This window comes from Lepidochelys olivacea (genome assembly GCF_965140295.1).
Source record: "Lepidochelys olivacea isolate rLepOli2 genome assembly, chromosome: 3".
Lineage (NCBI taxonomy): Eukaryota > Metazoa > Chordata > Testudines > Cheloniidae > Lepidochelys > Lepidochelys olivacea.
In genome coordinates, this window is record NC_140413.1 from 42,620,616 (window position 1) to 42,648,001 (window position 27,386).

The following is a 27,386-nucleotide window of genomic DNA, read 5'->3' on the forward strand; positions in this document are numbered from 1 at the left end:
ATCCTCAATGCCCATTTGTCAATTTTGACTAAAGACCAACCAGTTGTAGCTGTGTCAGTGCCAAGAGACACTGGAGAGACAAGCTGGGTGAGGTAATACATTTTATTGGTCCAGCTTCTGTTGATGAGAGACACAAGCTTTCAAGACACACACAACTCTTCTTCAGATCTCAGAAAGGTACTCCCAGCGTCACAGCAAAATGCAAGGTGGAACAGATTGTTTAGCATAAGTAGTTAGCACTGTATTGTAGGCGACGGTGACAGGGTGTACCAAGCCCTTTGATGCTCCTTGCTGGAGGCCCTGCAACCCTACCACACCACACCCCAGGAAAGGGACCAGTGAAGGTGGGTCCTTCTAGCCTTCCTAGAAAGGCTGCAGGGAAGCAGCCAATCAGAGCTCAGCTGGCTTACTTAAAGGGAGATACAGGACCTGAGCAGGGCAGTCACTGGCTGGTACCAGAAAGATAAAGAAGGAGTGGAAGACTGTGAGATTCCATGGGTAAAGCTACTGGTGAGAAACCCTACTCAAGCAGGGATAGGACTGTGAAGTTTTCCAGGTGCAGAGGCCTTGGAGAGAGAGCCCTGACTTAAAGGGGGCAAAGACTGTTGCAAGCTCTCCAGGTAAAGAGGCCTGAGGGAAGACCCTGAAAAATCAGGACAGAGATTGAGAAACTCTCCAGTCAAGGAGACCTAATAGAGACCCTGCTTAAACAGGGAACAGTCAGAGAACCCAAGAAGGTGATGGGACAGAGTGGGAAGCAGCCCAGGGAATGCAGCAGTAGCAACTAGCAAAGAAAGTAGCACATGGCTGCTACTTGTAGGGTTTCTGCCTTGAGACCCAGAGTAATGGGCAGGCCTATTTCTCTCTCTCCCCCACCCCCGACCCGCACTGGCAGAGTGGCCAAAGACCCGAGAAGGGCACAAGATTTGTTTTGGAGCCTGAAACCGGGGCTGGAGTGAAACAGGCCAGGAGACAGGGCTGAAGATTTTGAGAAGGCCATTTTTTTGTTGGATTGTATTATCCTGGAAAGGGTTCCTTCATATGTCTTTGTGTGACTTTAGCCAGTGGGCTGCTGAAGACCTGCCTGATGAAGGCAATTGCCAACAGGGGGCAGTGGGAAAATTAAAAAAGAAAGAGTGCAGGATTGCACCTAGCTGGCAGGAACCACCCATGAGAGGTGAGTATTTTTTCCTCCCTTCCTCCTCCCCATCACAGGGACTATTCAAGGTAGAATGGCCCGTTAACATCTCTGCATAGGACAAAAAGAATGGGTTAGTGGGCTATGGCTTATTACCAAGAACTGTAACCCACTAACCCCCTCTTTTTGTCCTATGACTGCAGAGGTGTTTAGAGGCCACTCTTCCTTGAATGGTTCCTTGCAGTATGTGCTAACTACTTGTGCTAAACAATCTGTTCCACCTTGCATTTTGCTGTAACTCTGGGAGTACCTTCCCAAGACCTGAAGAAGAGCTGTGTGTGGCTTGAAAGCTCGTGTCTCTCATAACATTACACTCCATATTTTTTATGGAAATATGCTTACGATATGGATATGGCATAACTGAGATATACTTTATGCAAGATGGCTCATATAAGATATCATTGGAAAGGTTATGATTTACTGAATGTGATTATCTAATTTTTAGGTCTGTATCATTTTTGTATCAGGAGTTAGGAATATTGAATATGTATCTGTATTTCAAATGTCTTACTTGGGTGTCACCCCCAACTAGCCCCTCAGGTAAAACAATGAAAAAGACAGACAGGGCTGATGGCCCATTAGCAAAGAGAATGGACTGTGAAAGGGCTTAGTCTTTCTTCCTGTGGGCGCTCCAGACAGCCTGTTAGCATTCACTGCCACAACCCTGCAGAGACATGGGTCTAAGTCACCTGGTATGGGACCTCCCCTCCCCAGTTGGCATGCCATTGTTTTTCCACTGGAAGACAAAGGATTCCCACCTTACACAAGAGCTATATAAAGCAGGGGAGTGACATCATTGTGGTTCTCCTCTGCCTCCCCACCCAAAGAGACACTGGGAAACACCTGGAAGCAAGAACTGAACTGGGGGGGAGAAGAGTTGAGCCAAAGCTGTAAGTGGTCTAACTTGTGAGTAATAATACCTGAGGTCTCAAGCTGCAGGCCAGTGCAGCTGCCTTTCAAGACTTTCCATAATCTGCCTGTGACAATATCTCCTTCCCTACACCCACACTTTCTCTCTAATATCACACAGACACAAAATAATTTATCATTTCTCAGATAAAATCAACCAGGTGAAAATGTGGGGCTCTTTCCCCTCCCACAACGCAGAAATCCTCCCCAGTTGTTCCTTTTCTTTAGTCCCAAATAGCACTGAAAGCTCAGTCTTGCTTTTGTTTTACTTTCTTTGGGGTTAGAAGTTGTCAGTGTGAGGCAGGAGGAAGGCTCCCTGAATCTATGTCCCTGTGCACTCAAACAGGGGACAATCTGGCTCTCAATAAAATATTTTCTGAAGTGAAAAAAATTAAAATGTTTTTGTTAGTCATTCAAAACCTTGAGAGATGCACAACCATATATGGCTCAAACACAGCAAAAAACAATGTTTTAGTGACATAGGTAGTACAATAATCAGTTCAGAAAGACTTTTCCTCCCCATGGATGCTGCATAAGTGATCTCTGTGGTAAGTGTCTAGAGCCGAATATGTGTGTGGGGCAGGAAGGGGAGGTTTATTTGATCCCATAAATGGTGACAAGGCCAATGGATCCATACACAGTGGCAAATCTTGTTCCAGGCTTCATGGTTACAGTGGCAATGGAACTACTCTTATTCCACCAAAAAACTGGAGGGCACGATTTTAGAGACTATTCAGTTGGTTCACATTCCCTGCATAGAGCCCCTGTGCAGCAGTTTAAATTTAGATATGAAGGACCTGGCATGGTTGGGTCAGGGCAGACCCACCGACGGGGAGGTGGTGGGGAAAGGGGGAAACTGTCCAGGAGCCTTGGTGATTTAAAAGGGTCCCTTTTCTGCCTGCCCTCGCTTTGTGCTGCTCCTGAAAGTCTGTGGCACATCCCTGCAGCCTCTGGGGAGGGGGTCTCTGCGTGCTGCCCCCAGCCCGAGCACTGACTTCTCAGCTCCCATTGGCCAGGAACTGTGGCCAATAGGAGCTGTGGGGGCGGTGCCTGTGGGCAGAGGTGCGTGGAGACCTCCTGTGCCCCCCATCCAGGAGGCACTGCCAGAGGGGTGTGCTGGTCACTTTCAGGAACCACCCAAGGTAAGCACCGACCCCCTGACCTCATCCTGCACCCCAACCCCCTGCCCCAGCTTAGATCCTGCACCCCGCCTCCAAGCTTAGTTTGCATGTTTTGTTTTATTTGTTTAGTAATCTGCTTTGTTCTGTATGCTACTTATTTTTAATCATTAAAATCTACCTTTTATAGTTAATAAACTTATTTCTTGTTTATAATATAACTCAGTCTGTGCAATTCTTAATTTGGGGGGCGGGGGGGAAAGAGGCTGTGCATATCTTCCTCCACATTGAGGGAGAAGGTGGATTTCCTAATATACCTTTGGGTCTGCACTCCAAGGGAGGTGGGCACCTGAGTGCTGGGGCAAGTTCCTTAAGTCTTCCCAGAGCTGATCTCAGTGTCTATGTCATTCTGCAGTTGGGTGTGGCCCTTCCTGTGCGCATGCTCGAGGAAGCTTAAGAGCCTGGCTCAGCAAGACAGGTAAAAAGGGGGTCCATGCTAGCAGTACAGGTGGGCTTGGTGGTATCTCAGCTCATCATGTGGCATCTTAATGGAGGGGCAACTCGTCATCTCTCACCAACAAAAGTTGGTTCAATAAAAGATATCACCTCATCCACCTTGTCACAACCAGAAAAATGACTGCGTGGTTTGTCATACTGCAATGCTGTAAGATACATCACCAGTCAACCAATGCATGGACAGCAGGAGCATGGGTATACACTGGTCTGCATTTGCAAGATCATACATTTTCTTTCACATAATATAATCTCTTGCTGGATCATTTAAAACATTTAGGCTGAGATTTTCAATGCTGCCCAAGGGATTTGGATGCAAAATTCCCCCCCAAAATTAATTTGAATTGAGTGTCAAAATCCCTTAGGTCACTTTGTAAATCTCAGGATTATTCTTAGTAATGCAATATTCTCTAATTATTCATTTATAAGGTCTAATTTTCCTATCATCCATTTGTTTGGCAGAGCATCACAGCACCTAATTTTTAGGCACCTAGAAAATCACTACAATTCACAAAGTCTGAGGTAGGTGCCTAAACTCCCATACAATGGATGGGGAGAGAGAGGAGCCTCAGACTGAAATTAACAAAAGCCAGCATGCCAGACAGGGAGCTGCCTAATCTATCCAGAGCCTGCACTCTACATCCCCTCCCACAACCAAACTCTCTCCCAGAGTCTGCACCCTTCACCCCCTCCTGCACCCAAACTCCCTCCCAGAACCTGACCCCTCACACCCTCTCACACCCAAACTGCTTCCCAGAGCATGACCTTGGACCACCTCCTGCACCCAAACTGCCTCTCAGAGCATGACCTCTCACACCCTCCCACACCCCAACTCCCTGCCCCAGCCTGGTGAAAGTGAGTGGGTGGGGGAGAGTGAGTGACAGAGGGAGGGGGGATAGAGTGATCAGAGGGTTGGGCCTTGAAGAAGCGGCGGGACAGGGGCATGGTCTCAGAGAAGGGGCAGGGCTGGGGCAGGGCAAGGGTCTTTGGGTTTGCGCGATTAGACAGCTGGCAACCCTACTGGGCAGGCATGTGGACACCCTGGCTGTGCTGGAAGAGCACGCCCAGTAATACAGCCAGCAGCTCACCGGGCACCAGAAAGCACAGACACAGCACCGCCCAAATGTCAGGCGGACTGCGTCCACGCAGGCGCAGCTTGTGTGTGTGTGGGGGCCCATTGACTGTTCTGCCCTGGTGCCCAGAGTTGCCTGGGCCAGGGGCAAGTAACTACTGCTATGCAGATCCTTCCTTCCTATGCCCCTTGTAGTAGAGGAACCAGTGGGCTGAAACAGCCTTTGCTAAGTGTCAGCACAGCAGCTCTGTGGCTTGCTAAGTAATCATAGAATCAGAGAAGAATAGGGTTGGAAGAGACGTCAGGAGGTCATCTAGTCCAACGCCTTGCTCAAAGCAGGACCAATCCCAACTAAATCATCCCAGCCAGGGCTTTGTCAAGCCAGGCCTTAAAAACCTCTAAGGATGGAGATTCCACCACCGCCCTAGGTAACTCATACCAATGCTTTACCACCCTCCTAGTGAAATAGTTTTCCTAATATCCAACCTAAACCTCCTCCACTGCAACTTGAGACCATTGCTCCTTGTCCTGTCCTCTGCCACCACTGTGAACACCCTAGCTCCAACCTCTTTGGAATCCCCCTTCAGGTAATTGAAGGCTGCTATTAAATCCCCCCTCACTCTTCAATTCTGCAGACTAAATAAGCTCAGTTCCCTCAGCCTCTCCTCATAAATCTTGTGTCCCAGGCCCCTAATCATTTTCGTTGCCCTGTGCTGGACTCTCTCCAATTCGTCCACATCCTTTTTGTAGTGGGAGGCAAAAAACTGGACGCAATATTCCAGATGTGGCTCCACCAGTATCGCACAGAGGGGAATAATCACTTCCCTCGATCTGCTGGCAACGCTCCTACTAATGCAGCCCAATATGCCGTTAACCTTCTTGGCAACAAGGGCACACTGGTGACTCATATCCAATTTTTCATTGACTGTAATATTCCCCAATAACCACCACTGAATAATAGCTACTCCGTACCCAGTCAGGCCAGACTCTGTGGGGGGAGGATTTGCCCCACAGTTCAGATCTATATGACAAAAACCCTGTAGAGGAAAGTAGCAGCAGAGCTCATCCACTATTCACCCCATACCCATTAGCTAGCTACATAGGTGACATGGTGATATGACTACTGTGGCTTAGGATTCCTTCCCTCAGCCCTGCTATGTTTCAATACCTTTTAGGCCAAGCTCATCATATTTGTTCAGGATTTGTTCAACTGGTATTCTTGCTAATGTTATATAATTCAATACCCCTGTATCTCATAACTCCGTGAATCATCATCTTGTAATTTACATCACAGGTTTTACATACAGTGTATTCAGACAGCAAAGAACAGATACTTTTTGTCACTCTCTCTACCTCACTTTCCTGATCTGTAAAATTAGGATATTACTACTTACCCTCCCCAATAAAGCACTTTGAGATCCTCAGATGAAAGTACTATTGTGACTGAATGCACACTGTATTCACACTCTACACACTATTGTAATTGTTGTACAAAATATGCCTTGTGAAGTATCAGTTGAAACTAATAACTCACTGGTCAATGATATCATGGTGAAGTGTATGTAGCAACATTATATGTAAAGTTACAAACATAAGCTGAAATTATGACTGAAGTATGTTTACCAGACAAGTCTGGGATGGGGGCAAAAGAGTTTCTTAAAGACAAAAGACAAGCTAATGCTTCTAGCCAAGTGTCTTCAAAGTTGACTGGCAATCACCAATCAAAAACACCATATGAAACCTCTTTCACCACAAGACTCCATGTCTCTGTCCTTATAGCGGGAAGAAACTTTAGGGATAACCCTCAGGAAAATGCATTTCAAAGGGTCACTGGATTGTTTGGCTATACTGAAAGAAGGATAGGAGACACTTGATATGGATTTAATCAGGCTGCAACTTTATTATTAGATTCCTGGGACTATCCGGTAGATAAAAGCGCATAGAGCAGATAAGGCCATGTTTATTCTATAATTACCTGCAGGGGTTCCACCAGCTCCCCCTCTTTTCCATCCAAGTCCATCCAGCACATCTATTGGCAGGGAGCTTATCATCCACCCCCTCCACTCATAGGAGGGGTAAGGTGGGCTATCAGAAAGGGAGTTTGGCTCCCTGATGTTCCAATCATAGGGCCCAAAACCCCACACTGTTCCATTCCTTTAACCAGCACCTCCTTTTTAAGTTCTTTACCAGGCCGTTTATCTGGTCACTGGATGCCTTCCCTACAGAGGACATGCACTGGACATCTGCCACAAGGAGGCACCAGCAATTAGCTTGGCTGCCTAACCCCCCACACCCCCACCCTCCCCAGACCCAGTTGAGTTCCCATCTTCCAATGACCTTTTGTCTTGCAGCCCAAAGCCTGCTGCATGGAGAAAAAAGTTTCCAACATCAGGGCTTGCACCTTTAAAACCTTCCACTTGTTACATTCCCAGAGGGTGAGTCAGTGCTGCAAAGCTGACCACAACCCACCTTTTTGCATCAGTTTGACCTTTTGCCCCCCCGCCCCCCCCACCATAAAGCACTACTGCATTCCTCCGGCAAGCCTGGACATCACCCCCCCACCTTTAGGGGCGGTGTGATCATTATAAAATGAGGGGCAAAAACAACACAGGTTCTTTCTTCCTCTTTCTCCTAAGAAGACAAAGGAACTCTGGGAGGGGATCCTGATCAGATAATTTCATCAGCCTTGTTGCTGGGATCATGTGGAAAGGATTTTAGATGGAACTAGGTCTAGTTTGTTACATTTTAGATACTAGAAAACATTTTATCTTTACTTTTCTTGTAACCATTTCTGACTTCTATGCCTTATACTTGTATTCACTTAAAATCTCTCTTTGTATTTATATAAACTTATTTTATTTTTAAACAAAACAAATTCAGTGTTGTGTTTAAACTCAACTGTTTGGGTAACTCCAGTTAAGAATCAAATTGTTGACTACTGACCCCTTAACAAGAGCAATGGATCTCTATTATCTGAAATGTCCAGGTGAGGCTGGACAGTGCAGAACATCCTTTTTGTGGGAAAATTCAGGAATGGGAGTGTCTTGGAGTCACCCTGCAAATGGTAACCATGGCTGGTAGAAGCCAGAGTATGTCCAGAATGGTGCTGGCTGGGTGCAGCTATACACAGACACTTGGTGTGAGCTGCATGCTGGAGGGTTATTTATGAGGGGCCCAGGTTGGGAGCTACAGCAGAAAAGCACTGAGAGGCACCGACGATGGCAGGGCAGGTGCAACCCCTTGCTAGTCTGGACTGCACCCTGGGATGTGACAACTATATCATGCAAGATATACTATTTTCAGAGAAGCAGTCAGTTACAGCCAACTAGATATGAGTATTTTAAGTCTTAAAGTGTTACTGATTACTTTGTATAAACAAAGTATAATTTAATCTAAGCATATAACAGTTACTAACCTGAGTAACGTATCTTGAATCCCCTCTTACTGGTTGCGTGGTCAGTTGACCAGCGAAGATATAGCTGATTATTTCTGCTTGTGAAGTTTAGCTGTCCAGTATGATTTCCACTTAATGAAACCAACAAAGGGTTTTGCCCAGAAGAACCTTTAGAATCAGGGAAAGTGAATGTTATTTTCTTTTTTTTAAAAATGTAGCTCTTCTGTAATGAGATACAGACGAGTGACAAAGACTTTTGAGCTAAGGTTGATGCTTCTAATACTCCAACTAAAGCTTTATTGAAAGAAAATGATCCCAAATCATCCCTGGTATAACTCCACTGACTTCACCCGGAGTTATTCCAGAGATTAATTTAGCCAAAAGTGATTTTACATCACAAAAAGGATATGCTAGAAAATGTGTCTAAGACTGGTAATTGGTTAACTATATTAACTCTTCCCCTAGATTTAGTATCAATACTTGGATTTGATTAAAAATTAATGTATGAGTAAATAAGAAAGAATTCCACCAGGAGAATTAAGCAACCTAAATTGTTTTCTTTAAAAAAAAAAATAGTTACATATTGCTTAAGCCACTGGGGAAGTTCCAGGGAAAGCTGTGGCCGTTATCTAATCTGAAAGATGTGTGCTGAGTAGTGAGGAGACAGGGAGAATCTTAATAGCTCTCCCTCACTAATTACTTCTTTGACCTCTCAGAGCCAGGAAAGCTTATAGAGAGAAAACTGGCAATTTGAAAAGATTGCAAAATTTTGTTTTTATAATAAACCATTGTAGATTGCTAATGAATATTTTTATAATAACTGTAGATATTAAAAGATCAATTGATAAAGGAAAAAAAGACGGTCCAAATTATATTTACAAGACACATCAAACCATTTGATAATGATTAATATCCTTTTGGGTATCCTGGTAACATGATGAGAATATGCCCAAAGTGTACATTAATCAGTTGTGCCATGCAGTCTTCTTGCTTAATAGGGGTAGACATGATAATAATCTTCAAATACATAAAAGTATGTTATGAAGTGTTTTTGGACCAATTGCCCTCATTAGTCAATGACAACAGAATAAGTAGTAATCATCTTAAACTGCAGCAGGAAAAAATTAGTTTAGGAACGAGAGGAATATTTTATGAGAACAGTCAATAGAATAAGGTAATAAAGGGCTGTGAAATCATCTTTACTAGATGTCCTCAAGACTCGTGATACACATTCTGCTACAGTATAAAGAGAATGAACTGAATGTCTGATTAGAGAGCACTTGGACCCTAAATAATTCTATGAATATAAACATATGGTATTTCAATCCAAGAGAATTGCCTCACCAGGAATGACAACATTACAAAAATAACATGCTAAATTCTGTGCTCAGATGCCCACATGTGATTTGTAAGAGTTGCATGTGATTTCACAGCACAGGATTTGGCCCAAGAATAGTAAAATAGCTCTATCTATACTATTATCTAAACTCAGATGGCAATAATCTGTGGTATAATTTATGGGAATCCAATGGCACACTTTTTTCCCCAAAAAACTAGGTTCACAATGAAAATATATAATCATTTATCAAATTTCTGTAAAGAGATTAAACTTTCCACTCAGGTTTCCTATTTTACATGAATCTAATAGGACGGGCCTAACAAAATTAATCAGCTGCTTTTCCAAAAATATTGTAATTGAAAACAACACTGGGTACCAAACTTTAGACTTGGAGCAGAATAGTCATTTGGAGGTTCCAAACACATCATTATCTGATGGCACAAACATTCTGGAAATTCAGTTTCTCTCATATCTATATTCATTGTTTGAAATCAGATGATAGTTAAATAACTCTTACCATCAAATATTTCCAATTCATCAAACTGTTTTTCACTCTGAAAAATTTCTACAAAAATAGAGATGTTATAGCTTGGTTCAACTTTAATAGTCCAGGAACAGGTCTGAGAATTGGGGTAGTTTCCTGGGTAACCTGGACTGAGGATCACTCCAGATGATGCTGTACGGATTTCATTTGCTGGGCATTGTGCTAAAGAAAAGAAAAGAAAAGAAAAGAAAAGAAAAGAAAAGAAAAGAAAAGAAAAAAGAAAAGAAATCAATACAACTTTTGCCTTCTTACAAACTTTACTATTTTTCAAACATTTAAATGAAGACTTCAGCATCAATTTTCAATTTTTGCTGTCTTTAAATCATATTGTACTTATTCACTAAATGTGGTGATACTTAACTCAGTGCAGTCAATGGTAAAACTCCCATTAACAGATAGAGGAACTAGACTGGATCCTAACTCAGCAATCTGAATTATAAAACAAGCTAATAATAAGAATATACCAAATAAAGATCTCAAGACACTCCTCACTCCAAGGAGTTTACAATCAAGTAGACCATATGCACTGTTCCCTCTAAGCTGTGCGCGTGTGCACGCACCCACAGATCCTAAACCCCGTGCACACGATGAAACACCGCGCTCACAAAAATTTGCACAGAAGCACAACAATTTGCACAGAAGAAATTCTTTGTGCACACACCCTGTCAAAAATTAGAGGGAACATTGACCATATGTACCCAAGTGTTAATGTGACCATCCACATGGGTGATGTTCACCACCCACATGTATGTTCATGTGTTCTACTTAAACTCTTATATTTGAAAATTTGGCTTGTCCCTTCCAACTGAGTTTGGAAGAATCAAGTAGTCCTTTCTTTTTTTGGAATGCAAGATACAAGTCAGGTCAAATGGTTGCTACCCTAACACGCCCATTAGTCAAAAGATATAAACTGGTAAGTCTAGCAATTTGTTGGCATGCAATGTTATTAAAGGAAATTAAGTGTAAGTTCCTCAGACAATATATTTACCTTAAAAGCAGCAAAGAGTCCTGTGGCACCTTATAGACAGACATATTGAAGCATAAGCTTTCGTGGGTGAATACCACTTCATCCAGACTAACATGGCTACCCCTCAGATACTTATATTTACTTTGAATTCAAGAGTAGTTTTATTCAGCCAAGTGTATGTAATTCCCCCACCCCACACCAGTTCTCTTAACTTTTAATTTTAAAGCATCACCCATGAGATTCACATTGTACATATTGACATTTATCATCTCTTATAGATGACAAAGAATTAGACTGATCTTAAATGTCTTTAAGGGCTTGTCTATACAAGGAAGTTAGTGCACACTGAGCAAAATTGTGAATTTTAATCCCACTAACTGCTCCATCCTAACTCTCCATGTAGACGCTCTTGCTCCACACTAAGGGTGCCATCAGGTGGTTTAGCTTAGTACACTTCTAAAATGCATTAAGCTAATGCACACAAGTTAGTCTCTAAGCCCTGGTCTACACTAGGAGTTGAGGTCGAATTTAACAGCGTTAAATCAATTTAACCCTGCACCCATCCACACAACAAAGCCCTTTTTTTCGAGTTAAAGGGCTCTTAAAATCGATTTCCTTACTCCACCCCCAACAAGGGGATTAGCGCTGAAATCGGCCTTGCTGGGTCGAATTTGGGGTATTGTGGACGCAATTAGATGGTATTGGTCTCCGGGAGCTATCCCAGAGTGCTCCATTATGACTGCTCTGGACAGGACTCTCAACTCAGATGCACTGGCCAGGTAGACAGGAAAAGGCCCGTGAACTTTTGAATTTCAATTTCCTGTTTGGCCACCGTGGCAAGCTGCAGGTGACCATGCAGAGTTCATCAGCAGAGGTGACCATGATGGAGTCCCAGAATCGCAAAAGAGCTCCAGCAGGGACCGAACGGGAGGTACAGGATCTGATCGCTGTATGGGGAGAGGAATCCGTGCTATCAGAACTCCGTTCCAGTTTTCGAAATGCCAAAACATTTGTCAAAATCTCCCAGGGCATGAAGGACAGAGGCCATAACAGGGACCCGAAGCAGTGCCGCGTGAAACTTAAGGAGCTGAGGCAAGCCTACCAGAAAACCAGAGAGGTGAACGGCCGCTCCGGGTCCGAGCCCCAAACATGCCACTTCTATGATGAGCTGCATGCCATTTTAGGGGGTTCAGCCACCACTACCCCAGCCGTGTTGTTTGACTCCTTCAATGGAGATGGAGGCAACACGGAAGCAGGTTTTGGGGACGAGGAAGATGATGATGATGATGAGGTTGTAGATAGCTCACAGCAAGCAAGCCGAGAAACTGGTTTTCCCAACAGCCAGGAATTATTTCTCACCCTGGACCTAGAGCCAGTACCCCCCGAACCCACCCAAGGCTGCCTTCCGGACCCACCAGGCAGAGAAGGGACCTCTGGTGAGTGTACCTTTTAAAATATTATACATGGTTTAAAAGCAAGCATGTTTAATTATTAATTTGCCTGGGTATTCGTGGCTCTCCTGGATGTTCTCCCAAAGCCTTTGCAAAAGGTTTCTGGGGAGGACAGCCTTATTCCATCCACCATGGTAGGACACTTTACCACACCAGGCCAGTAGCACATACTCGGGAATCATAGAACAAAGCACTGCAGGGTATGTTTGCTGGCGTTCAAATAACATCCGTTCTTTATCTCTCTGTGTTATCCTCAGGAGAGTGATATCATTCATGGTCACCTGGTTGAAATAGGATGTTTTTCTTAAGGGGACACTCAGAGGTACCCGTTCCTGCTGGGCTGTTTGCCTGTGGCTGAACAGAAATGTTCTCCGCTGTTAGCCACGGGGGGGAGGGGAGGAGCTAGCCACGCGCTGGGGGGAGGCAAAATTTGACCTTGTAATGAAAGCACATGTGCTATGTATGTAATGTTAACAGCAAGGTTTACTGTGCAAGAGTGTACCCATTGTTCTATAAAATGTGTCTTTTTAAATACCACTGTCCCTTTTTTTTTCTCCACCAGCTGCATGTGTTTCAAGGATCACAGGATCTTCTCCTTCCCAGAGGCTAGCGAAAATTAGAAGGTGAAAAAAATGCACTCGTGATGAAATGTTCTCTGAGCTCATGCTGTCCTCCCACAGTGACAGAGCACAGACAAATGCATTGAGGCAGACAATGTCAGAGTACAGGAAAGCACAAAATGACCAGGAGGAAAGGTGGCGGGCTGAAGAGAGTAAGTGGCGGGCTGAATCGAGGCCTGAAGCTGAAAGGTGGCAGCAGCATGATGAGAGGAGGCGGCAGGATTCAATGCTGAGGCTGCTGGAGGATCAAACCAATATGCTCCAGCGTATGGTTGAGCTGCAGGAAAGGCAGCAGGAGCACAGACCGCCGCTACAGCCTCTGTGTAACCAACCGCCCTCCTCCCCAAGTTCCATAGCCTCCTCATCCAGATGCCCAAGAACGCGGTGTGGGGGCCTCTGGCCAGCCGGCCACTCTGCCACAGAGGATTGCCCAAGCAACAGAAGGCTGGCATTCAATAAGTTTTAAAGTTTTAAACTTTTAAAGTGCTGTGTGGCCTTGTCCTTCCCTCCTCCACCACCCCTCCTGGTGCTTCTCTCCTCCACCACCCCTCCTGGGCTACCTTGGTAGTTATCTCCCTATTTGTGTGATGAATGAATAAAGAATGCATGAATGTGAAGCAACAATGACTTTATTGCCTCTGCAAGTGGTGATCGAAGGGAGGTGGGGAGGGTCGTTACCTCACAGGGAAGTAGAGTGAACCAAGGGGCGGGGGGTTTCATCAAGGAGAAACAAACGGAACTTTCACACCATAGCCTGTCCAGTCATGAAACTGGTTTTCAAAGCTTCTCTGATGCACACTGCGCCCTCCTGTGCTCTTCTAACCGCCCTGGTGTCTGGCTGTATGTAACCAGCGGCCAGGCGAATTGCCTCAACCTCCCACCCTGCCATAAACGTCTCCCCCTTACTCTCACAGATATTGTGGAGCGCACAGCAAGCAGTAATAACAGTGGGAATATTGGTTTCGCTGAGGTCTAACCGAGTCAGTAAACTGCACCAGTGCGCTTTTAAACGTCCAAATGCACATTCTACCACCATTCTGCACTTGCTCAGTCTATAGTTGAACAGCTCCTGACTACTGCCCAGGCTGCCTGTGTATGGCTTCATGAGCCATGGCATTAAGGGGTAGGTTGGGTCCCCAAGGATAACTATAGGCATTTCAACATCCCCAAAGGTTATTTTCTGGTCTAGGAATAAAGTCCCTTCCTGCAGCTTTTGAAACAGACGAGAGTTCCTGCAGATGCGAGTGTCATGTACCTTTCCCGGCCATCCCACGTTGATGTTGGTGAAACGTCCCTTGTGATCCACCAGTGCTTGCAGCACTATTGAAAAATACCCCTTGCGGTTTATGTACTCGGCGGCTTGGTGCTCCGGTGCCAAGATAGGGATATGGGTTCCGTCTATGGCCCCACCACAGTTAGGGAATCCCATTGCAGCAAAGCCATCCACTATGACCTGCACATTTCCCAGGGTCACTACCCTTGATATCAGCAGATCTTTGATTGCGTGGGCTACTTGCATCACAGCAGCCCCCACAGTAGATTTGCCCACTCCAAATTGATTCCCGACTGACCGGTAGCTGTCTGGCGTTGCAAGCTTCCACAGGGCTATTGCCACTCGCTTCTCAACTGTGAGGGCTGCTCTCATCTTGGTATTCTTGCGCCTCAGGGCAGGGGAAAGCAAGTCACAAAGTTCCATGAAAGTGCCCTTTCACATGTGAAAGTTTCGCAGCCACTGGGAATCGTCCCAGACCTGCAACACTATGCGGTCCCACCAGTCTGTGCTTGTTTGCCGAGCCCAGAATTGGCGTTCCACTGCATGAACCTGCCCCATTAGCACAATGATGCCCACATTGCCAGGGCCCGTGCTTTGAGAAAAGTCTGTGTCCATGTCCTCATCACTCACGTCACTGCGCTGACGTCGCCTACTCACCCGGTTTCACTTTGCCAGGTTCTGGTGCTGCATATACTGCTGGATAATGTGTGTGGTGTTTAATGTGCTCCTAATTGCCAAAGTGATCTGAGCGTGATCCATGCTTGCCGTGGTATGGCGTCTGCACAGAAAAAAAGGCGCGGAACCATTGTCTGCCATTGCCCTGACGGAGGGAGGGGTGACTGATGACATGGATTATAGGGTTGGCTTACAGGGAATTAAAATCAACAAAGGGGGTGGCTTTGCGAGAAACTGAATGGCCCCCTCAAGGATAGAACTCAAAACTGGGTTTAGCAGGCCATTGATTTCACAGAGGGAGGAGAAAATGAATACAAAACAAATCTGTCTACTTCTTGTTTTGAGCCACTTCATCTATCTTTATACATCTTGCTGGCAGCAGACTGTGAGGTATAACGGCTACCCATAGTCAACACCTGGGTGCTCAGCAGAAGACAGTGCAGTATGACTACTGCCCATCATCTTCTGCTAGCTGCAGATTAAAAGACAGTGCGGGACTGAATCGCCACGAGACAAAACAAGGGAAATGACCTGGCTGAGTCACTCCCATGTTTGCCCAGGCGCTCGGTTAAAAAAGCATTCAGGACTACGTCGATGACTGCTACGGGTCATACTGCACTGTCTGCTGCCAAAAGGCAACAAACTACTGCTGCGTAGCAATGCAGTACCATGTCTGCCAGCACCCAGGAGACATACGGTGACGGTTAGCTGAGCAGGCTCCATGCTTGCCATGGTATGGCATCTGCACAGGTAACTCAAGAAAAAGGGCGCAAAACGATTGTCTGCCCTTGCTTTCAAGGAGGGAGGGAGGGAATGGGGGCCTGACGATATGTACCCAGAACCACCCACAACAATGTTTTAGCCCCATCAGGCATTGGGATTTCTACCCAGAATTCAAATGGGTGGCGGAGACTGCGGGAACTGTGGGATAGCCACCCACTGTGCAACGCTCCGGAAGTCAACGGTTGCCTCAGTACTGTGGACACACTCTGCCGACTACATGCACTTAGAGCATTTGTGTGGGGACACACACAATCAACTGTATAAAAACGCTTTCTACAAAACCGACTTCTATAAATTTGACCTAATTTCATAGTGTAGACATACCCTAAGGTGCCACAAGTACTCCTTTTCTTTTTGCAGACACTTTTAGTGTGCAGTGTATCCACACAAGGAGTTGCATTGGAGTAGTTACTGCACACTAGCAACTCTCCACCAGCTACTGCAGGCTTTTTCCCTGTTTAGCCAAGCCCATAGTTTGTTATGATCTAAATGTTGTCTTTGATTCAACTAGTCTCCTGTTGGTCAGCTTTCCTTTAATCTTTTGTCTCTCTGTCAGGAGGGACCGCTTTACATTTGCTGGCATATGTGTTCTGATTTTTTTCCCAATATTTCATAATACATTATATGCATTTTAACAATTGTGTGTGTTAGATTTACAAACATGTCTCCTGAAGGATTACCAAACATACCAGGGAACTGTCTGGCACAGTCCCTGAATGCTGACATAAATTAAAAGATATGGAAAAAGTGAATAATAAAACAAAGAGAAAAAAAAAACAAATGAAAGGTGGAAACAAACAACACAGAAAAAATCCAATAACATAAACAGAGGGCTATCAAAAGTAAACAATCAAAAAACAAGACAGGAATGGGGTTTTCAGAGATGTGGACATGCAAGTATGTGCTTTAAAATCTATAGAGTAGAGAGACATCTGGTAAAAAGGGACAGGTTGAGTGACACGGAGGTTTCTATCAACTATGAACACATTGGTTAAAAATCACAAAACAAGTAAGGGCCAGAACCATTCAAAGTTCTTGCGTGCAAGAAAGTACCAGGAGGGAATCCCAGCATGTGGTCCTGTGGATGACAAGATGCCTTCTTAAGAAACAGGTCCTGGAGTGCCACCACCTTTCAGTAGCTCGTCTCCCTTTTATCAAAGGGAGATAGGTTTCCCTACTAAACAAAATAATTAGTGCTTAAGAGTGTTAATGACTGTAAGCAAACTAAAAACTGCCATGGTAGACATATATATTGTAATTAAATACTATGCATTAATACCAGGCTATTATCTGGAGCCACCTGCTCAGAAGAGATATAAAAAAAGGTACATGCAGTAAGTGTTATGGAAAAAAAAAGTCTTCTTCAGATGTTATCTTCCACCTACTCAAGTATGTATCCTTGGGGGAACATTAGAAAACAAGGATTTAGAGATCAAAGAATTCCCTTCAACAATTTTAAAAAAATTACACAATTAATACTGATAACAGATCAGTGAAGAAGCATTGTAGGGCTTTCTTTCCTCTTCATTTTTTTTTTTTAATTTCTATCCAGGACATACACATCTCAAAATCTGTGAAATAAGGGCAGAGCTGGTAAAAGAAAGTGGCTCCAGATAATAGACTGAGGAGTTTTTTAATGCATAGGGTCAATAGATATTGGAAATGGAAATGAAAGCTAGATAGATATTCACAAGGAATTTTATAATGGGAAGTTCTTCAAGCATTTGTCCACATACAGTAGATCCCAGTGTAGATGCATGTGCTGCATCTGCATGATCTGGGAATCTTTCAGTCAACAATGTCAGTGAGGGCTGTGCACATACCCCCGTACACCTTTGTGCCCTACACAGAGAGTATAAACAGTGGAGCAGCCCTAATCACTTCTCAGTTCCTTCCCACCACTTGTGGCAGCAAGTCAGAGTCTCAGTGTCCTCCTGCTTCTTGCACTTGTACAGTTAGGCTTGTTGTTAATTTAATAGTCGTAGTGCAGTGTGTTTGATAAGTTTTAGTTAAGACCATTCACTGAAAATCCAACATATTTTTTTCTTTAGCTTTGCCTTTGTACCAACGAGTAGGTTCAATGGTGGAGAGCAGGTCACCAGGCTTTAAAATGTGCCATGTCTGTTAGAATGCTATGCCTGCTAATGATGCATATACAAAGAGCTCATTTAATCTGTGAGAGTCACACATCCCTAGTAAAGGTGCTATTTGTAACTCTTTTTCTAAGTGTAAACAGGGGGTTTGTGAGGTTAGTCTCAAATTATTTTGAATGGAGATCATTACACACAGTCTCACTCTGAGATAACCCTTCAAGAGCTGAGTCCTCATGCTGTGAAGCTGATTTCATCAGGTGCCCCATCAAGAAGGGATATCATTCCAGGTGATAAGTCTGTTACTATGAAAACTTCTGCTGCTGTCAAACACTCTGAGTCTGCTCACCAGCCCTCCTCAGGTCATTCAGTAGCTTTTACTGCCAACTGCACAAAATATCAAAGGTCTCTTTGTGAGGTTTGACACCCAGTGTCACTCATGGTACTGGCCAAGAAGGCAAGGTTCATCATGGTGACTTATCTAAACTTGTTCTTACAAAACCACATTGGTACGTTGTGTTTTCTAAGGGTGGGGGATTGTGTTCTTTACTTTTGGTACTGCATTCTACTTCCTCGGTGACTGACATTGTGTCCTTAGTACCACTCTCATCATTGTATGCCTCTGAGTTACTGGTATGTATTGTGACAAGACTTCTTAAGAGACTGCACTTCTAGTACCAATGATCCCAGTACCATTGTCATCATTAGTACTGCTTCCTTTGTCTGCTAAAGCTGCATTCACATCATTGGACCTTATGATCACTCCTGAACCAGAATCTCCACTGCTGGATGTGTCTCCTTTATCCACTGTATCTGGAGCATAAAGTACTGATGATTAAGTCTCTTTCCACTCAGTCTCATTGGTGTTAGTATCTCCCTCTCAGGCTTAATATCAGAGCCTCTTTGGTTTCTACTCCACAGGGATCTGCTCCTCCATTAGAGGAATTTGACTCATCAGCATCCTCTTCTCTGCATCACAACAGAAGTCCCACTCCTAGCAGATCTTCCCTCTCATCCACTAATTCACAGGAGTGCCTATGAAAGGAGTCTTCCTTACCACAAGCCTCATGTTCCACAGACATCACACACCATGGTTCCCACCTTTGTGGCACTATAGTCCTTTCCCTTATGGAATGCAGACCTGGCCTTATTGGTCTCCTTTGAACCCATAGCTTCTCCCACCTGCTCCTTATTCTGCTATATCAAGGTCAAGAGTAAGATCACCTCCTCCTAAGAATCCTGCTAGAGGACTTTAATCTTTCCATTGGGAATTACTACAATCTGGAGAATAAGACCTCTTAGCAGAGAAGAAGAAAGACCTTGTGGAGGAGTAGGAGGAACACCCAGTCCTTTGGACATACCATTGGCATCACCCAACAAGGCTATGGCTCTTTACAATACATCCACTAAAGTTCAGTTCTGGGCCTTCCAAGACCTCCTTAAAAGAATGGTGGACACCTTGGAATTCCCCAAGAAGTTGTACAAGAGACTTCTATATCAACCATATCTAAGAGACTAGATGGCATATACCAAGTACCCACCATAGGGAGGTTGGGTTGAGTACTTTTTCACAAACCCAGTATCTGGATCTTTGGTGGTAACAGAAGCTCATGAGAAATCTCAATTACCTGAGCCTCCTAGGTCTACACCCATGGATAAAGAGCCCAAGAAGACGGCTCTCCTGAGGAGGAAAGCTTACTCTTCTAATAGTTTGTAGAGTTATATAGCCAATTACCAACTATTAATGAATATGAATGATTTTATGCAATGGCACAAAGTTCTGCAACTATCTCAGATATTTCCTCAGGAGATCGGAGATGAACTGAGAACAGTGACTTCATAAGGCCCATTGGTGGCAAAGACAGCTTCATAGGCCTCATTGGGTGCCTTTGACACTGCAGCCAGATCTATGGCCACTGTGGTCACTATGAGAAGAACATTCTGGTTGCAGTCATTAGAAATTTCTAAACAATTGAAGACCTGCCTTTTGAGGGCCATGATCTGTTTAACTCTAAAACAATTGAGGCACTGCACTCTCTGAAGAATTCTAAGGCAATGTTCTGGTCTCTGAGCCTACACAGGCCACCTCAGAATATGAAGCAAACCCATGGTCTGAGATTGGGGAGGGTATGAACATAAGAACGGCCATATTGGGTCAAACCAAAGGTCCATATAGCCCAGTATCCTGTCTTCCAACTGTGAACAATGCGAAATGCTTCAGAGGGAATGAACAGAACAGGTAATCATCAAGTGATCCTTCCCCATGTCACCCATTCCCAATGTCTGACAAACAGAGGCTAGAGACACTTCAGAGCATGGTTTTAAATTTAAATACTTCCTCTTCCCCTCCACGGAGCAGCCAAGGCTGGATCAGACCTACCTCCAGGGATCTCCCCCTGCTGGAGAAAGCTCTGAACCCCCCCAACTTCCACTTCTTGCCCCATCACTCCTCAGCAGTGAGGGTGGGGTCACTGTACAGGGAGCTTCTCCCCATTTGCTCAACCCCCATGCATTTGGACCCATCGTCCCAATCTTTGACCCCCCTCCCAAATATAGAAGTCAAACTATGCCTATAAGCAAACCACACCCCATTCATTCTGTAAACAATGGTCTCCACCTTCCTTATATCAATACCAACAGAAAGCTCCTAATTTTTCTAGGGAAAGGGGTGGGGGTTCTATTTCATCTATTGTAACAGCAACTTCTCTCCAGGCTATAGGTTACACATTTTAGGCCATGGTCAAGATCATGGACCAGTCATAGAGGATCTTTACCTCCTCTCTCCTCCCTTTAGCATTCACGTCATTCCATTAATTCCCAGAATTGGGTCAAAGATTCACCAAAACAAGGTCAATGTGATAATAATAGCTCCAGCCTGGACACACCATTTCTGGTACTCTAAGCTGTGACACCTATCAATCAGCCCATCTCTTTGAACATACTGGAAATAATTTCCCAAAGCCAATGTCTGATGCTTAATCTGAACTCAGAGTCTCTACACATGGAAGCTGGTTGGCTGAGGCCTCTGAACAAATCCTGCTTGGCAGCTATACAACAGATTTATATTCGAAGCAGAAAGACCTCTACCAGAAGGCTAAATCAAGCAAAAGGAAAACACTTCTCTCTGCAGCCTATTCAGAATCATGTTCAACCCCTTGGCTCTTCTGTATCAATTATTTTGAACTATTTATTGATTTTAAAATGTGGTGGACTTTCTGTTAACTCAGTATGAATCTACCTGGTTGCTATATCAGAATATAATCTGCCTCTGAACAATCACTTAATTTTATTTCTGACCTTACAGTTTCTAGATTTATAAAAGGTCTGACTCAAATGTTTCCACAAGTTAAGCATCTGATGCTTCAATCACACTCAAAAATTGTTATAAAAACTTGTCTTGGACTCTCATATAAATTAGTTAATACATCTACCAGGTTTTGCCCCCTTAATCTCTGCAGAAGGATCATGAAGTTAAACTCCACAAACTAGAACTTCTTAGAGCTATGTCCTTTAATCTTTCTAGAATTCAGCATTTTCGTAAATCACCTATACTTTTTCTGTTTCCTCTCAAAGACTTTCTAAATGCATTACAGACTGCACTAAGATTGTCTACTTTTTTTAATAAATTACCCATTCCTTTTCAATTTAGGGCACATTTTATTAGGGCTCAGTTAACACCTTACAAAAGCTGTAGGGCAGTTACACAAAGTTGCTTTATATGTTTACCATTCACTACTCCATTGTCACAGCTTTTAGATCAGGTGCCTCCAATCACCTACCTCCTGGAGGGGTAAATGTTGGTCGCCAATGCTTCAAGATGTCTTCAGACACATGGATTACATGATCCACCAACCTACCTCACTGATATAGAGTCCTTCTCTGGATTTCTATATTAGTGAAGGAAATGAGTGGCTGTTGGGCTGCTCTGATTTTTATGCCCTCACTGTAGGGGGCACAAGAATGTACAGCTCAAATGGAAATGGCTAAATACAGAATTATGGGCTCAGGAGCATGAAACACACATACCTCTGATGGAATCCATATGGTCAAAGGCATGTCCAATAAATTTCAGTTATTGTAAGGTGAATAACCTATGTTTTCTTCTAATTACAGTCTCCAAAATTATTCTAAGGCATGTTTTTATAAAGAAAGTTGTGCACATGTGTGTACAAAATATGTATCTCTAATTGCACACCTAATTTTTAATATTTTACCTATTATTGCAGTAAATAAGCATGAAGATTACTTTGGATGGGTAATAGGTCATTTACATATACCATTCCTGTGATCGTGCTTGAAATCATAATAATGAGTCATGCAAATTAGATGCACAATTTAATGTTCATTTTTGTATATATATTCTGAAAATGTAGATAATATATAAGTTTGATGTTACTTACTATATTTAATACTACCTTAGGGGCCAGCCTGTGCCCTGTTGCTCCATGGGTGTTCAATGTGTGAAAGGGAAGATGAAGCCCCCTCCCTATGTGTTCCTGCGCAGTAAAAAGGGCTATAACTGAGCACAGGGATTACTCCCTCAGTGCACTCATTCCTGGGATATAAAACACTCCAAAGATGGCAGTGTGGGATGAGTAGAAGGTGAAGCCAGTAACGACCTCCCCAAGTAATAACCAGCTCTGCATCATCCTTGCCCTAGGGGCATATTGTATTGTAAGCTCTTTTGGGATTGTGTCTTTATTTGTTCTATAAAATGTCATGCAAATCCATGACACGATATTATTAAAAAATAACTATTACTATTTTATAATAGTAATAAACAATGTGATGCTGGTAATACTAATGTAAACAGATGTATGAATCACAGCACATGGATCTGCTTTTGTTGGACAATATTGGCTTCATCTTTATTATAACATTTGAAGATACTCTAGTATGTTCTTCAGCCAGATACAATCACACTAACTACCGCCAAGAAGGATGTTGGAATAAATGATCTGTTAGAAGTACATTACCTGTTAACTACCTATCAGTCAAGGTATTTATATTGTACTCATCACCAGTGTATTTGAGTCCTTTACAGATTCTAAAAAGGATAAACACAAGGATCTCTACTCTCTCTTCATCTCCTAAATCGAGCTTATTTTTTCTACATTATTTTTTTAAAAAGCTAGGGAGAAAGAGGCAAAATTTAGCAACTAAGAATCTCTGAACTATAAAGAACCAGTATACAATATTAAGTCTCATAGAAAATATTTCATGATTAGCTATTTATATTTATAGTCTGTTCATTTTAACAGAGCATTTTGCATAACTGTTTAGCTGAAGAAAAAGTAGTAACTCTTGGATGTGGTGGAATGTATGGTGTGCACAGTTTTCTTAAGATATGCTTTCAGTGTGTCTTTGTAGTGTTTCCTCTGACCACCATGGAATCTCTGACCATAGGTGAGCTGAGAGTAGAGGACTTGTTTTGGAAGGTGAGAGCCTGGCATCAGCCCAGCAAAGTTGGTGCATGAGGATCATTGCTTCAATGCGAGTGACATTGGCTTCAGTGAGGATGCTGGCATTAGTGCCGTGATCTTGCCAATTGACACGAAGGATCTTCTGGAGGCATCATTGGTGGTACCTCTCCAGACTCTTAAGGGGGCTGTCGATAGGTTTCACATCCATAAAGGAGTGTAGGAACAACAGTTGTCTTATTTATTTAAATAAGTTATGAAGACATGGTCAGAAATTTACCAGTAGCAGCTGGCCAACAAAATACTACATTTAAGAGACTGATAGCAGATTTACTCATAGAAATATTAATTTTACAAGTGCAATTATGTTTTTTTTCTCAGCCCTGGACTCCCACCTGTCCATAATGAACAATTAGTGAAGGCTAAGGGTCAGGTAAGGATATTTGTGTAGCCAAATGTGTTTATTTTTGTCATCTTTGAACAAAAATGTCTATATCTTATTTTTCCCATGTCTCCTTTATTTATCAACCAATTTTGATAAAATTTGAAATTGAGTAAGTTTTTTCTTTTTTAGAGGCCCCTCATATTGTGAGGCCCTAAGCTGTAGCTTAATTAGCTTATGCCTTAATCCTACTCTGCCTGTATCCGCAGCAAAATGTAAACAATTAAAAAAAATCACTTCATTCAAGTTTCTTTCTTTCTTTAGTTTCACAAGCTCAGGCACTGTGATTTAGACATCTTTAGCATATGTCTGAACAGAATCTTCTGAAAACAATACTTTCTGGGAAGAATTCAGCTCATCACTAAAATATTTCTTTTCTCATGTCTGAGATCCTCATATGACAAGTAACTCTGCATAGATAGATAGCTGCACCCACATGAAGCCCCACTGAAATCAATGGGGTCTGCCCTTGTCAAGTCCTCCCATCAGGAGGACCTTAGAGAGTATTTACCTTTTGTCCTGCTAAATTGGAGCGAATAAGACTCACCTGTTCTGTCTAACAGTCAGCAAAAGTCAATGAAATATCCTTGCACCTTGAATCAGGGTCCTACAACCTGACATCCTATCATACTTACACTTTCCTGTCTTTTGATGTGTCAACACCACATGCCAAGTGACTCAGGCAGATCCAATATTTTCCGGATTTAATGCTGTATTTCTTCTCCTTAACTGATAGGAGATGTTGGCTGTGTCTATGCAGTTCACTTCAGTGTGTTGACACAAAACTTACTAAAAATATCAAGATACTGAGAAATATTTTTACATGTTGTCTTCTCTTTACTTTCCTCTCCTCCTCTTTGATGCCACATTTTGTATGCCTCTCCTCTCCTCCACTTATTTTCTGTTTCTCTCTCACCCTTCTCTAGCGACTGAATTTGTTGTTTGATTGTCAAACACTCTTGTGCACTGTTTGCAGGTCTGCTATAAATTAAAAAGTTGAATTCAACTGATCCCCAAATACACAAAACCTAGTCCCTCACATTCAATGAGCTAATAAACAATTTTAGAATGTAATATATATATATATCATTAGATCTGGAGTGATGTAGTGTACACTGAAGTGGTACATCAAAACCAAAAGCAGAGATAATGAGGGGATTGGGGAAAGGGAAGTGAACCATTTACTACAAGAACCATCAAGAAGGGCAGCTTTGATAATCAGGCAGTTATAAATGGGATGCTTTTTGTCTGAGGGGAATTTATCTCACAAACTCTGTTTTCACTCACAGGAGACCGATGTAATGATAGTACTTGTACAGCTAAGATGAAAAGAGTGGTTTGGGTTCTTTTTATGAACTAACAAGAGTCACAGGAACATTCCCTTTGAGGAGAATACCATTCACATATATCTGTTTTTTTAGAAATGTTAATTGACTTCTTAGTTCTCAAAAAAAAAAAAAAAAAAAAAAAGGATGTATATATTGAAATGAAATAACATAATCATGGATGGAAACTAGATGCTAACAACACCAGTCAAACAAACCTAAAATCACAAGGAATAAATAAAGAAGAGGAAGAATTTGAAGAAGTTATTCTTATGCTCACTGATTTAGTTCTTTCATGTGTTTTCCCTGGGTGCACACTGAGGCTACAAAGATGAATCCTCATTACACATGCTTAAGTTCTGCACTAAAATTATAATAAGCAGTGTTCTGGTGTCTGAATATGTTAGACATACTCTTCAAAAGTAGCATTCCTTTGGAATGCTGAATTTACTACCCTAGAGATGTAAATTATTCTATATGTACTAAAACCCCCATCTACAGAGGCACCTTTTAAAAGAGATGGAAATGAATAGTCACAGAAAAAAATAACAAGACAAGGTACCTTTTTATGTTCCACAACAGCTGTGTCCAGGCTTTCTGGAGCAATTACATGTGTTTATCCCAGAATCAGCCAAGTAAACTCTACTTATACTCCTTATTACAAAGCAAATGGAAATATGGCTTTATAAATAATCTTCTGAGGCTGTATATTATGTAAAATGTTGCATCCAGCTGAGAATATTATAATGCAGTGTCAGAGAGAAAGAGGCTTCCTTTTGACCCACTCGTATAGTTGATGCCTCAGAAGTATGAGGGTTTCAGCACTGGTAACAAATGGGACACACAAAGAATGCATGCTACAAAAAATATGGGACTAATTAGTTAAGTCTATCATACAGAATTACACTGGAAACCAGACAAAAATAAAACAAATACTGCTAAAATCTCTCCTCAAAAAAAGTTTTTGTCTGTTTTGTTGAATACTGACATGCTAATTGAGATAAATAAGAGGATAATCCTGCACCAGTGACAAAACTTTATTGACTTCGGTGGTGCAGGATCAAGCTCTAAAGGAGAAGGAAAATATTACAAAGAGAGAGGAAAATACCATAAGCACAAGTATATATATTAATAAAATATTAAGGCTGCATGAAGTACAGTTATCAATGATCAAAAATGTCATTCAAAGCTAAACCAACTTTTCACAGGATCACTCAAAAATGTCACACTCAGCATGGGTGGTTTCATTGCCAAAATTCAACTTTAGACTCTGAGTTACATCAGCACAGAAGCTGTTCAGAAAACATCATACAACTTGTTTTTTTTTTTTTTTTCACAACAGAAAAAGTGTATTTCTTTGGTTTTCCTCTTATTCCCAAGTGGCTGGACCATTTTTACTCAAACTGTCCAAATAAAATTAATCTTCAAGATGAAATCAGGCCTTGAAAGGCCTGGAAAATTTCAGACATATAAATGAAAGTTCCAGATCATTTTGAACAGCTCAGCAGTTATCTGCCAAACATCAGTTCCTTCAACTCCATTCTTGAAATCCATCTCTAAAAGTAATCCTTTCTTCTCATCATCAATAATTCTAATGTTCTCCATTTCCTGTACTGCTGCCCTCTATTTAGCTTAACATAATTTATAACTCAATCTATGAAGGACAGCTGATGGAAAATTAGAGCTGAGTAGCTTAAATCAGTGGGAGACCAAAAAAATTTCAAATGGTTTTCTGATGAGCTGAAGACCATGTACAGCCCACATTCTAATGGTATTAGCCGTATTTGGAATGAAGATGAGTCGCTGTTGCTGACCAAACATGGACAAATTCTGAAAAGATGGCCTGAACACTTTAATAAAAATTCTGAACTGCCTGGCCACAATGTCAGCACCAGTGCTTGATGATCTTGAACAATTTCCAATTTGAGACCAACTCTCAATTCCACTGAACATATCTGAAGTATGGAAAGCTGTCAAGCAAATATCAAATGGCAAAGCAGTGGGTCCAGATTGTATTCCCTGCAGGGATCTTCAGATATGAGGGCCATGAACAGGAAGCTCGCTGACCTCTACTGAAAGTTTTGGGAAAAGGAGGCTGTGCCATGGGAACTTAAGTTGTCGACATTATTCACCTCTACAAAAGGGAAGGCAAGTACACATCCTGTGATAAACATAGTGGCTTCTCGCTCCTTGCTACAGCAGGAAAGATACTCGAGCAAGTCATGCTAAAATGGCTAATTGATCAATTTGCAG

At 42.6% G+C, this 27,386-nt stretch overlaps 1 protein-coding gene across 1 annotated transcript in view; it reads right to left on the bottom strand.

The window, feature by feature from the left end:
• The window catches only part of CSMD1 (CUB and Sushi multiple domains 1), a 2,028,540-nt gene that overhangs the window by 167,700 nt on the left and 1,833,454 nt on the right, over positions 1-27,386 (bottom strand). The window contains exons 47-48 of the mRNA XM_084623138.1: positions 10,061-10,249; positions 8,226-8,372 (exon numbers count right to left, since the gene is read on the bottom strand). Of these exons, the coding sequence (XP_084479264.1) occupies positions 8,226-8,372; positions 10,061-10,249 (336 nt within the window). The remainder of the gene's footprint in view (positions 1-8,225; positions 8,373-10,060; positions 10,250-27,386) is intronic.